The sequence below is a fragment of the Odontomachus brunneus genome, unplaced genomic scaffold (genome assembly GCF_010583005.1).
Source record: "Odontomachus brunneus isolate Ranch 3 - 2012 unplaced genomic scaffold, Obru_v1 Obru_scaffold_019, whole genome shotgun sequence".
Classification (NCBI taxonomy): Eukaryota; Metazoa; Arthropoda; class Insecta; order Hymenoptera; family Formicidae; genus Odontomachus; species Odontomachus brunneus.
Window position 1 is genome coordinate 78,589 of NW_022639469.1, and position 12,605 is coordinate 91,193.

The window sequence follows — 12,605 nt, forward strand, 5'->3', positions numbered from 1 at the left end:
TATATATATATATATATATATATATATATATATATATATATATATATATATATATATATATAGATATATATATATATTTATATATTTATATATGTATATATATATATATACATATATATATAGATATATATATATATATATATATATATATATATATTTATATATTTATATATATCGTATCTAATATTTACAACACCAATTAAAAAAGCTGGCTTGTACATTCCCTGCAGATATATATGTACAGCATTTCCTTATATATACTCAAAAGGATAGTAACAAACTATCAGTTGCACTATTAGAACACAGTGATTCCTCTATACTCTCTGGAAATACGCAAGATAATAAATCCTCTTTCACAACATCATGTAGAAGGGGCTAATGATAATTGATTACCGGAGTAAATTAGCAAAACCGATTCTACTATTTTCTAATAAATTATAGAATTAAGCAAGCAAGCTTTTTAAATATGTCAAAGATAATTGTTTGCTCGATTCTGAAATCTGTTAAAGAAGAGTAGAAATAATTTTGCCAACTAATCCCGGTTTCCCCCAACCACGAACGGAAAACACCTGCTATTTATCCTCGTACCTGCCTTCCGTTTAATCGGCGTAACAACTCTAAGAAAGTTCTCCGCACTGCTATTGAGGTCGGCAAATTTCGCAAAGATGCTTCCATTACTTTTCAACATGATCATGAATCAAGAGAAAAAGGGAGAGGAGAATTATGCGAATTCATATAAAATTCCCCATTATGAGCATAAATCTATAAACTCTGTTCGTATTTTGATTATTGTACTGCAACGTCGTAAAAACAGTGTATCGACAAATGTGATTGGAATAAATCGCAATGATCTAAATCATCTCACGATTGTACCGGAACTACCGAATTACCGGAATCGCGCTCGAAATAAAGGTTCTAAACGCGATATTTATTCTACTTTGAGCGGTAACTATACGGCAAACTCATGATGTTCTCTATGTAAAATCGGAATTCGCATACTTTGCCGCGCGTCAGAATATTACACAAGCAAATTACTCACCCTATACTTCAGCTTATTTAGCGCAAGTTCGTGTGCTACCGGTTAAAAGAAAAGAATGTATTGGTCAAACGCCATTAGAGGTGGGCGTGTTGTGAACCGGTGCCCGCAATAAATCGTGATATTGCAGCAGGGCCTCCCGTAACGATCTGGACACTTGTCCAGAGGTCGTTGCTATTGTGCATTCCACCAAACACGGGTACAGTCCAATCAGTTGCTCCCACACTGATCTTTCGACTGAAACATAAACGATCGTTTAATCGCTTAATTATATGTTTATCATAAAATATATTTGTATTAGGCTAATAATATACTAATGTTTCATTTGTCGTATGATAAATATTATCGAATGTGTCACGTGGCTGTCAGATAGAGGATTTCTAAGGTTCCCAGAAAAAAATTTTAAATTAAAATCTTAGAAGTATTCTACTCAACAACCAATCGGAACATCCAACAATACTAGTTTTACAACAAATGAAATATTGGTCTTACTCGAAGAGATTTACTGAAAAATAAAAATATACCTTTGTTAGGTGGCGCTTTCTTGAGGGACACTACGAGAGTAGCAACAGCTTTCAAAACAAATGATATCTCCGACAATCTGTACCTAGAAAAGGGTTCTATAATAAGTACTTAAAAGGGCTTGTGCATTTTCGTACAAAATGCTTATTAAGATAAAAATCATGTATCTTCACTAGAATTGTGAGCAAAAGGACTTTTGAACGATCACAGTACTATTACCTAGGCAACGGGCATTTTCCGCTTCGCCTCTCGCTCTCAATATAACGCCGGAGGACTTCTTGGAATCTGTGTAGAAGTGCCGTAACCGCCAATCGTCCAGCGATTCCACCCTCGTCATTTTCCGGATTCTTCTTAGGACTATTCTCCGCATCATTGTTTAATCCATCTAATAGAGAAAACTGCAAGAGAGTCTCGAAGCATGTTTTCGCAAACTCTTCACGCAGCTTCGTTTCTGCGCCATTTTCTGTAAAAAATAAAAAGACACAGTTATTCTCTGTCAGAGATTTCATATATATTTACGACATAAGTATTTTAATATAAATTTGAATGTTATATGCGTACCGATATTTGCCGTTGTAGCTGAATGTATGGAACCTTTATTTAAGAGCATAACGACTCTCAGTATAAACTGATGAGGTATATGTTGAGAGTGTGGTAATACTTCATCCCTCAATAACTCCATAACCTGACAGTCGACCGCCTCGTCGGCCTGGATTTCTTCAACTCCACGTTCCACATTCAGCACGCTAAAATTAACCAGACATAATCCATCTTCTAATGTTTAAAAAATAGCAGTACAACGAAGAAGTCGCTAAATGTGAATTCTCGAGTTTTACCTTTTGGGGAACAAGAAATCGTCTAACGTGCTCGCGAGTTCAAGCCACATGCTCTGAAATTGCTCGGGATACTTCCTGGCGAGCGGTAGTCCAGTGTGCAGGACAGCCAGCAGACTGGTCACAGCCAATTTCCACGTGGTCGCAGATGGACACGCGTATTTCATAGACAACGGCACGTGCAACGCTTCCACGATGTGCTTCAGAACCTGGCCGTCAATCACAGCCATCTCGTGCGCGGTCTTCTGATACAAGCTCACGACCATCGATAGCGCTTTCTCGCCGAACGGGACATAATTCATCGTGACCCAATCGGTAGCCTGAAAGAAAAACAATACGTTCGAATTAGCTTACACGATCATTATGTATCAACTGCAAGTTCAAGTTGTGAAGTCCAAGTACGCACAGACACGCCTCTAATTTGGGAGATGTGTTTCGTTGGTATTTTACCGTAGATGGGCGCCTCGCACGCTAGTTTCGAAAAGCTCAGTAACTGAAGAAATATCAACACGATCATCGTCCGTAAATTGTCAGGGCCGTTTAATGCTTCCTGTGAAATAATTGTAACAAACGTAACAATTATGGTAACAAGTATTCAGGTCGAAGTCTCTTGAGACAGCACGGAGAAGAATTTGCGAAACATACCTTTTGCAGAAGCTCCATAGAGTGCAGTACTCCATCTTGTAAATGAGTGAGAACTATATCCGGCACTGAAGGCAATATATAAGGCGTCGACTCGCCGTGTACCGGAACGGCTACCGCATTCTTCAACACGATACATAACTTTTGCAGATCGGGTCCGGTGAACCTGTCAAATGCACGAGTATATTTCCGCGCGTTCCGTTTTAGTATCCCATACATCCGTCTTCAAGCGACAAAACACTCGACGTTTTATCGCTCAGGAACGATAAACGATAACAATGTAAATACGACTGCATACTTGTTTCTAATATGCTGGAAAACGGCCGGGAATATGTGCACCAGAGCAGTGAGAAACGCCTGCGATGGCACGTAAGGTTCGGTGTCGCTCTCCTGCGGCGGCGTAGTGCTCTCCATCCCGATATTGAGCCACACACGCCACGCCACGACCCATAGACCTTCCGAATCATTCGACTGTATTACCTCGGTATTGTCGCTTCCCTTTTGAAGATAAAGGATCTCTTGGAACGATTTCAACGCTGCCAACGATACCTGAAAGATTCAAAAATTAATAATATATAATTGAAAGTCGTACACTAGTCGTTAATTGAGTCCTTTTTCCTTCCTTCAATTTTTGGCTCTAGGTTTCTCTAAGAATGCTCCAACCATTGTTCTAGTTTATGATATGATATCGAGAATAAAGCCTTGGAAAATTCCAAGGCACGTTCCAAAAAATCACAAAGCCCGAACTCGTTCGAACACATCTTGTTGTGACGATGGCGCGTAGGTCGAAACTTTTGAATTCTTTTTCGGTATACAAGTATAGATGAGCGTTCTAATTTCCGTTCAATAAATCCAACGATCGCCCGATTCTCGGTTCGAAACGAGAAGATTACTTACAAGTGACGTCTTTACGATACGCCCCGGCGATCGCACATCGCTATTCTCGACACTCCCGATACATAAGGGATAAATAATTACGCGCGAGACTTACTTTCGACAGGTTAAAGACACGTAAAATATGGAGCGATATCGATCGATGTGTCCACAGCGGTTGCTCGATGCAGAAAGATCGAGATCGCACGATTATTGAATCGCGCTGAAAATGGTCGAGTTTTTTTAATTCATCGATGGATCCATCGCATGATGCGCAAATGCAACGTTTTGCTGTATTTACGCATCACGCGATGGATCTATCGATGAATTAAAAAACTCGCCCAATATACGCCAATATGGCGTGAACGGCGCCGCGGCTGAAAAGAACGCGCTCTATGAGATACTTCTCTCTCCGTATCTCTTTTCCTAACAAGCTGACATAACCGCCAGAATATTCCGCTCTCTCTCTTTTTCTCTCTGATTGTCATCGCATTTCTAATTCCCGTTCAATAAATCCGACGATCGTCCAATTCTATTGCTATTTGAGCGAGTCGATGTTATTAGCAAATGCAAGGGACGTCGGCGCGACTCGTCGCGACAAGCACCGGTCGCATATACCGCGAGGAGAAACGAGAAGATTACTTACAAATGACGTCTTCACGATACGCCCCGACGATCGCACATCGTTATTCTCGACATTCCCGAGACTTATTAACGCGCGAGACTCACTTTCGACGGATAAAAGACGCGAGAAACGCGGAGCGATGTAGATCGATGTGTGCCCATGATTGCTGCTTGGCGCGAAAAGATCGAGCGTTTCGCGCGATTTATTACCAACGCCTAGATTGAATAACCAGGATGCCAACCTCGTAGTGCAAAACGAACACGATTGGTCTAGAGTAGTTAGTAACTCAAGCAAGTGGTTAAGGACCGATTGTTCCAACCTTTTGGTAAGCTACCTGATAATTAAAGCGTCTTCTACAATGGCAGTAGGAGTAGTAGTAAGAAATAAGCAGTAAGCAAATTGATCAATTCCATTCTCACGTTTCAAAAATAATCGATTGTGATTGGTCTATTTACTTACTGCTTATTTCTTACTACTACTCCTACTGCCATTGTAGAAGACGCTTAAATCATATGTCTGTTTTTCCTTTAATTTAGACAAAGACAAACATATGATTTAATTATCAGTTAATTTACCAAGAAGTTGGAACAATCGACCCTAAAGCGTCCGCCGTACAGATCACATCGTTGTAGACGCGCGACTTCGTTCGCATCACTGACGCGTTCACATTCATACACTTTTAGCACTTTCGGCGCGCTAATGAACTTTTGATATACGTGATTGACAGCGCGCGTGTCTACGATTTTTTTATGCCAAGCAACTGCCATGGACACAACACCCCGTATTCCATATGTCTTTCGCTTGTGTCTGCTGCGGAAATAAATATTAGATTGCCGAAAACAACGACGTGCGGTCGTCAGGACATATCGTAAGTACATTATTACGGAGTAATCTCCTCCCTTCTCGACATGCTAAAATGACCAGCCATCCCGATTTTTCACCCTTTGTCCCGAATTTTTTCGAGTGCTATTCGGGACACCGATTTGTCATCATTTTCATTGTCAAATAATTTTCAGATCTTTTTACCCTCCCCTTCTCCCGCTTCACACATTTATGAAGTGTCCCGAATTCAGGGCTTGGAAATCTGGTCACCTTACTGCATGTTGTATTGCCGCCAGCAGGTAGTTAAACGGTCTGTTCTTTTTAGCTGTTGAACCAATGCAATAAGTTAAAGTGAAACAAATATACTTTCTCTCACTTTAACTTATTGCATTAATTCAGTAGTGCGGCTAAAAAGAACAGAGCAAATGCTCGCTCTCGAAATTCTGGCCCCCGGAGAAGTATGTGTCGGGAGCCTGGAAATAGCGCGCTCATTTATGCTATTCTATAAAAGGACTCAACGCCTAAAGAACCGCGATTAGGCTGTTATCATACGTTATTGTTACGTTCTCTATGCACTTTAAATTGTCTCTACGAAAGCTATTATACACCGAGATTCAAGAATTATTTTAGAGTAACTGCATTCGATACACGTAATCGATTATACAGTCATCACGGCGCGTTCTAACACGTACCTCGTTATTTTTGCTAAGTGCAGAATTTTCGATGAATTCGAGCAGCAGCGACCATGCTCTAGGAAAGTCTCCTAACATTTGCAGCAGTTGACGTTTTGTATTAAATACTCTAGCTACACCGCTCAGTGTCAAAACCTGTAACAGATGTGTGTCAAAACGTGTGTGATTTCTACTTTCGTTAAAAAAACTTGCGCAACAGCTATGCTCTGTAAAGAAATTAACATAATATATATTTTACCTGTGTTTCCGCCCATTGCTTTTGTGCTGTATTCCTGCTGTGGTGAATAAGTATGTTTCCGCTAGTGTCGACTTTCTCACTACTAGCCGAGTTAGATAGACTTCTTACTTTGTCCAATAGTGGAAAGAGGACTTGCCAAAGCACTGCTTGCCATGTTGGCTGATGTAATAAGCTGCCGTGTGCGGATATAGTAGAAAATAGGGTTTGACTTGCTGATTTGCGCACAGCAGGTCGTGAATCAACGCATAAATCTCCTTTAAAAAAATAAAATGAAACATGATATCATGTGTGTAATATCAAGAATTTTATGCGCAATACTTTTTTTGTTATGTTCTAAGATAAACTATAACATATGTCAGAAAATATAAATTACCTAGCCTCGCATATAAACACATCCACAGTTTGTCGAATGGTGGCATATTCGTTGTGCCGGGAAAATCAGGAAATACCGACGACGAATCTCCACGTAGGCAAACACATAATTTCTCTTGATTTTGATAAAAGTAATCGCTTATGTTCCACTAGAAAAAAATCATTTTATAAAATTGTACCATTATCTTTGCAATTATCAATAGCATTCGCGTTAAAAATTAAACGCTTTACTGGAAATTGATTTATTTTTCCTCTTACCATTAGACCGACAGCTGTAAGTGAGATATTCAATTCTTGCATCTGTGATCCAAACTTAGCGGCTGTATCGACGCACAGCGGAAGACATCGCCAAGGCATCACCGGTAAAAAGTCTGTTACAACCAACTGCAGACACTGGAAAGCTATGCGAACTAAAGCTTCTCTGAAAAGATCAGAGAAATTATTTTGCTACTTATTTTGCTAGTGGATTTTTCTCTCCAAATTAAACGTCTTCAGTGTTTGCTGGTATCTAGATAAAACAATTTAGATGGCTATCTAGATGGAGAAACCGAAACATCTTATCTATATCTAGATGTTAAAGACATATAGCATCTTTATCTTAAATTAAAAAATGTACTATCTTATTGAAATCATCTCATGATAAACTACATCTAGATAATATTACAACCATCTAAGCGCAACACTGGGCGTCACCATATGTTCCCCATAATAATCCATGATAATCCTAATTCCAATTATTACCCATGATGATCAGAAACTGCTCCTATAATACCGAGGACTAAAGGCCAACCATGGTACAGTGTTTCTCCCGCGCCATGAAGCACTTGTAAAACACACTCCAGTTGCCGTTGCCTAACGTCTCCGTGTCGCACGGACGATAACTCCGACAGTGGTCCTAACAGTAATGTTTGCAACTTCTACATACACAAAAAACAAGCGTCACATATATATTCCGTATGCAACTCTCTCTTGTTATATATTCTAATACTCGTTTGTCTCGTACCTGATTATCGCGGAGTGGTTGCGGGTACTTGTGCTGAAGAGCCATTTTAACAAGATAAGTAATCGCTTCTACTCCCCATTCTCTCATACGAATATGTGGGTGCTGACAGACCTCCAACAAGTGATTTGTCAACGGCCGCCAGAGCACTTCTACACGCGGCAAATTAACCAAACCCGTTTCCAAAAGTTTCGCAACGGCAAACAGTGAAGGTTCCTGAAAAAAAAAAAACAAGGAGAAAAGATATGATTAAAGATTTCAAGAAAACTAATACAGCACGAGAGAACACGTACAAAGAATACGTGTCAGACTTACGCGATTCGAATACGCCAACTCCATAGCCTCGTGGCTCAGTTTGCACAGAGCATCTATTAAGTGATGCAGAGCCACATCGTCCAGATGCTGGCTGCTTTCGAACAGTCTACTAAGCATAGCACTGAGCACGGGCAAGTCCGCCATAACGGCATTCGTTAACACTGCGTTCGGATCCGCCGCGGTTCTTCCGGCTTTCAGCGATCCTCCGGTGGAGGGCTTAAGACCAAGTATCCAAACGAGATGCTGAAGGGTGGTAAGTACCAAATGCCACGCGCTACCAAGTATGCTGCCGTGACAATGAGCCAACGATAACAACGCGCGCATGCATTGCAGATTCTTTGCAGTCAACATAACAGGACCTTGATGGGCACCTAAATGTACACAACGTAATAAATGTCAAATTGGATGAAAACGACATGTGTATAATTGCGCAAACGCGACGAAATATTGGCCTACCGATTGGTAAGGACGCCGTCGGTAGCGGCGTACCAACAGCGACCACTTGCTGCCTGTAATCGGGCTCGCCCAACGTCAAATTATATTGTGAAGAGTCTTGCTGTCTCGCGGTCGGTATACCCTGAGGTGCATTGTAAAGCACTGTTAACGCGTAATGAGGTGGCAACGAGGCCTTACATATCGCGGTGATGAAAGCGTCGCGCGGTGCTTGCAGTTCCAATTGACCGCAGAGGGACGCGAACGTCTGAATCGCTTTCAGAACGTTCTCCGTCGCGGACTCGTCCGTGCTATAAATTAGGACGCGTTCGATCAGTACCCACAAATTCTCTTCGGATTCGATGTAAAATTTACACGACGCCATTACCTGGCGTCTATTAGTGGACTGAGAGCTGCCAATAGCCCGCACCAGCTCGAATTGATCAATTGCACATGGAGTTTTCGTTCGATCTCGCTCGGATGATAGATCTGACCCTCGCTGCTGTCTTCTTTCGACGTCCCATTTATGGCCAACGCGATCGATCTTATGATGTCTAATAGGCACGCGTAAGCTATACTGATTCCGTAACCGATTGGTATTTGCGGCGGTTCGACTTTATCCAACATCTCCAAACTGGAACAATCACATACATTTACTATCGATCCTTGAAAATTCGTCGCTAAAAAGATATATCAATATAAAGCTCACTAAGTAGGTTTGGCTTGCCCGCTTGTAAACGTTGCTACTACTGGCAACCAAATACCACGCGAATAAAAACCAGGTTGGGGTGATACGCCAGGTCCGATCGGCATTGCTGTGAATAATGGCGAACCTGTGCCTTGAGGTACAGTTGTGCTCGTTGCTGTTTTGAAAAAATAAAGAGCTGTTAAAGTACAGTAATACATTTAAAGTACAGTAATACTTTAAATAAAATCAGTTAAAGCATAGAAAGTTTTATTTTTTGGAGGATAATATTATAAGAATAATAAGTAAAAGAAATTTAGATTTTTATTTTCGGGAAAATAATATATTATTATAATAAATAAAACAAAAATTTATAAATTTCACACTAAAAGATCCGCGACGGCTCCTGTATACTCGCTGTTCTATACTTGTTCTATACTTTAACTGATTGGATATCTGCGAACCCGACTATAATGTACTATTATGTAGTGTTTAATAGAAACACAGAAAAGTATGTTTCGCGGTCAAAACCTTCAAAGTAAACCGAAAATATTTAGCGAATTGCGTTTTTAATTTTAGAAATAGAATATACTCTGATTATTTACGTATATAACACATCTGTACCTGTCTGACTCATCATCTGTGGATTCACGAAGAGGCTATGTACATAAGCACCTAAACTATTGACGATATCTTGAAAAATGTTTGTAGCGTGAGGTTTCAAGTCATAACATTCACAAAAGTTCGTCAGGAGGTCTGCCTGCACTGTCATTTTGTGCAAAACTTCCAATGCTAAAGCTCTCTGCCAAGTAGGCTTGTCAGGGTCCAAAAACTTTACAATCAGGGACAAGAATATTTCGCACTCCGTCACCTAGAACATTAGAAATTATAGCGTTATTTGAAGATTAAGCTGACACTGAATTTTTCTAATATACTGATTTTTTCAAAGAAATTGTGCAAGTCCCACTACTAACCAATAAGGAATGATATTTCTGTATCAAAATCGAGACTACTCGCAAGAGCCTCATACTGATAGGGAAGTAAGGTTTATCTAATGGTGTAGCCTGTTGCAAAGATGCTGGCACTGAATTACGATACTTGATGTTAGGCGAGAAGAGTTTTATCACGAGCGCGCATACTCTTTCCTTCAGCAGAAAGCTAAATTCTGGATGCTAAAAAATCATAATATACAATCTTTATGTAAAAGTAATAAAAAGTATATTTTTCATATAATTTTTCTATTTCTGAAAACACAAATGTTTTAGACTCCAACTTTCTTTAAGAATAAATTACCTTAAAAAAGACTGATGAAAAGTTTGTTAAAACAGACTCTAGTAGCTCTAAGCCAAAAGTTCTAGTCATTTCAGTAATGCCTATTAGCCAGTATGGTTGGTCAGCATTTACCAATTGAACTAGATCCTAAAATCAAATGTACAAAACACACAGTGTGTATAAAGTGTAATACAGTGTAATAAATCACAAATTATTTTCTGCAGGATTTTATCACATATAATAGACTACCCCAAAAAATTGTGATCAATAAATCACCTGAAACATTAAATATGCATCTGCAGCGCAAGGGCCGAGACCTTTAGGCGCCTGATTCGTTGGAATTTTCAGTTCCTCGAGATTAACTTCGTCAGAATCTTGCTGGTCAGGACTTTGCTCATCCTCGGCAACCACTCTCTCAAACACCAAGGAAACTAGTTGTCTAACAGTAGCACCAGCTGTATTTATCGTTGTACAGTCTTTTGTAAAGTGTAACCGGAAGCAGAGTACCAAGTTCTGTAAAAAGATATAATATAGTGAAAATCATATCTCGAGTATTTTGTGGAAGAAAGCATTGATATATATGTAAGTAGATTCTCACTCTAGCAAGGGTATCTCCATGTACCACAGCATTACTCGTAAGTAGCAAAGTTACAGTCTGCAAAACTTTAACTTCCTCTGTACCCGATTCCATTAACAGCCATAAAGTATCCGTGATGTATCGTGCACCTTTCTGATCTACCGCTTGTTGTGTTATTAGCCTCTGCATCATGCCTAAGCAAAACTGAAAACCAAAACAATTCTTATCTGTTTACTTAAGATTAGAAAAAGTAAAAATATTTACTTAAATAAAACTGAAGATCAAACATTTTTAACAATTCTTATCTTGTAAAAATGCTTATCTTTTCACATATAACACACATAAATGTGAAGTATAGTTCTTAGTACCTTGATAATTTTTATATCCTTACTCTCGCAACCCTGAACTAAAGGATAAAGAATTTGATTGATAACATAATATATTGGTGTTCCCGGGTTACTCGACGCTGTCCTCAACTTTGCAATTCCTTCCTCGCATGACTGTAATAGACAATTAAATTCATTTGAACATCAATAAATTATTGAAAATGTTCTAAATTTTTAACACACACACACACATAAACAAACACATATACATATATATGTATATCTTTTAAGCTATGGATATTATCTTTTACACAGCGAAACACATCAGAATATGAAATTTGAACCAAAAAAGAAACAAAATTGAAATCAAAGGTCTATTTTGAAATTTATTCGATATAAAGTATGAGAACCGTTGAAATTTGCACTATATCCTACATACCTCCTTGATTTGTGGATACTTCTTCTTGGTTTCCGAGGCGAGTACCTTGAGGTCCGACTGTAAGGCCTCCAAGAACTTGGAGGCGTTCTCCGGGTTACCGCCGACGGCGGGACTCGCCATCGTTGACGACGTTGCCGTTGCTCGGTGTTCCTCAAATCGTCACGTTCTCGATCGTTGGGCACATGACAGCTCGCCAAATCGAGACGCTAAACGCCGTCACGAACGGCGTCCAGACTGTTGTGGCGGAACTGGTACACTTCGCGATCCCAGTCGTTGTCGTCGGCGATACTGACAGTGGACAGGTGACGGTCCATTGGGATCGCCCTCTCGGAGTCGCTGTGCTCGCGAATCACATCGGGCGGGTCACCACGGTTACTCATAAACGGCGTGACAGAACGCGAGAATGTTAACGACGTGTCGCGAATATCGAACAAGTATTGTTTGTCAATGCGAAAAAACGACGTATCGTTCCTGATGATAAACGACCGTGAATGTTCGTCGCGTAGCTATAACAGTGTCCTGCTTCTTATGATCACACGATTGACAGACACGTAGCGATTGGTAGACACGTATGCAGACGAGTGACGCTGTCGTCGCCCAGCAAGCCGCGTTCGTACGAGAGAGAAGCATGAAAGCGGCCACAGCCTGTGGTCTGTTCTTTTCAGCTTCACTGCTGAACTGGTGCAATAAATTAGAGTAAGAAAAAATATACTTGTCTCACTTTAACTTATTGTATCCGTTTAGCAGTCAGCTGAAAAGAACAGACCACTGATTTCAATGGCCAGTACTAAGCACATTTTCGCAGTAATGCGAAAAAATAAAAATAAAAATAAAATGCGCCTGATTCGTGTCCGTTGTACTAAGGTGACCAGACTTCCTAGCCCTGAATTCATGACAATATGTG

The 12,605-nt window shown here is 40.0% G+C and overlaps 1 protein-coding gene across 2 annotated transcripts; it reads right to left on the reverse strand.

The window, feature by feature from the left end:
- Positions 1-88: 88 nt before the first annotated feature.
- On the reverse strand, positions 89-11,821 carry LOC116841943 (protein MON2 homolog). 2 transcript variants are annotated; one of them, XM_032810478.1, is made up of 25 exons: positions 11,702-11,821; positions 11,305-11,436; positions 10,958-11,140; positions 10,636-10,872; positions 10,381-10,506; positions 10,062-10,259; positions 9,712-9,958; positions 9,112-9,265; positions 8,791-9,036; positions 8,427-8,713; positions 7,971-8,341; positions 7,659-7,871; positions 7,397-7,572; positions 6,914-7,076; positions 6,657-6,804; positions 6,284-6,537; positions 6,046-6,180; positions 3,332-3,582; positions 3,037-3,199; positions 2,798-2,941; positions 2,395-2,711; positions 2,120-2,304; positions 1,778-2,021; positions 1,561-1,637; positions 89-1,273 (listed from the first exon to the last, which is right to left on the reverse strand). In XM_032810478.1, the coding sequence occupies exons 1-25, from the start codon at positions 11,819-11,821 to the stop codon at positions 1,104-1,106; spliced, it is 4,941 nt and encodes a 1,646-aa protein (XP_032666369.1). In that variant the 3' UTR covers positions 89-1,103. The 2 variants fall into 2 exon arrangements, with proteins under 2 accessions (XP_032666369.1, XP_032666368.1); XM_032810477.1 differs by having other exon boundaries at positions 1,561-1,643.
- Between the last annotated feature and the right edge of the window lie 784 nt (positions 11,822-12,605).

Excerpts from the sequence above, each read along its gene's own strand:
- LOC116841943 (XM_032810477.1), bottom strand. The coding sequence starts at position 11,821 with ATGGCGAGTCCCGCCGTCGGCGGTAACCCGGAGAACGCCTCCAAGTTC. Across the intron at positions 10,873-10,957 it reads ATGGAGATACCCTTGCTAGA|AACTTGGTACTCTGCTTCCG; the intron begins GTGAGAATCTAC and ends ATCTTTTTACAG. Across the intron at positions 7,573-7,658 it reads AACCACTCCGCGATAATCAG|AAGTTGCAAACATTACTGTT; the intron begins GTACGAGACAAA and ends TTGTGTATGTAG.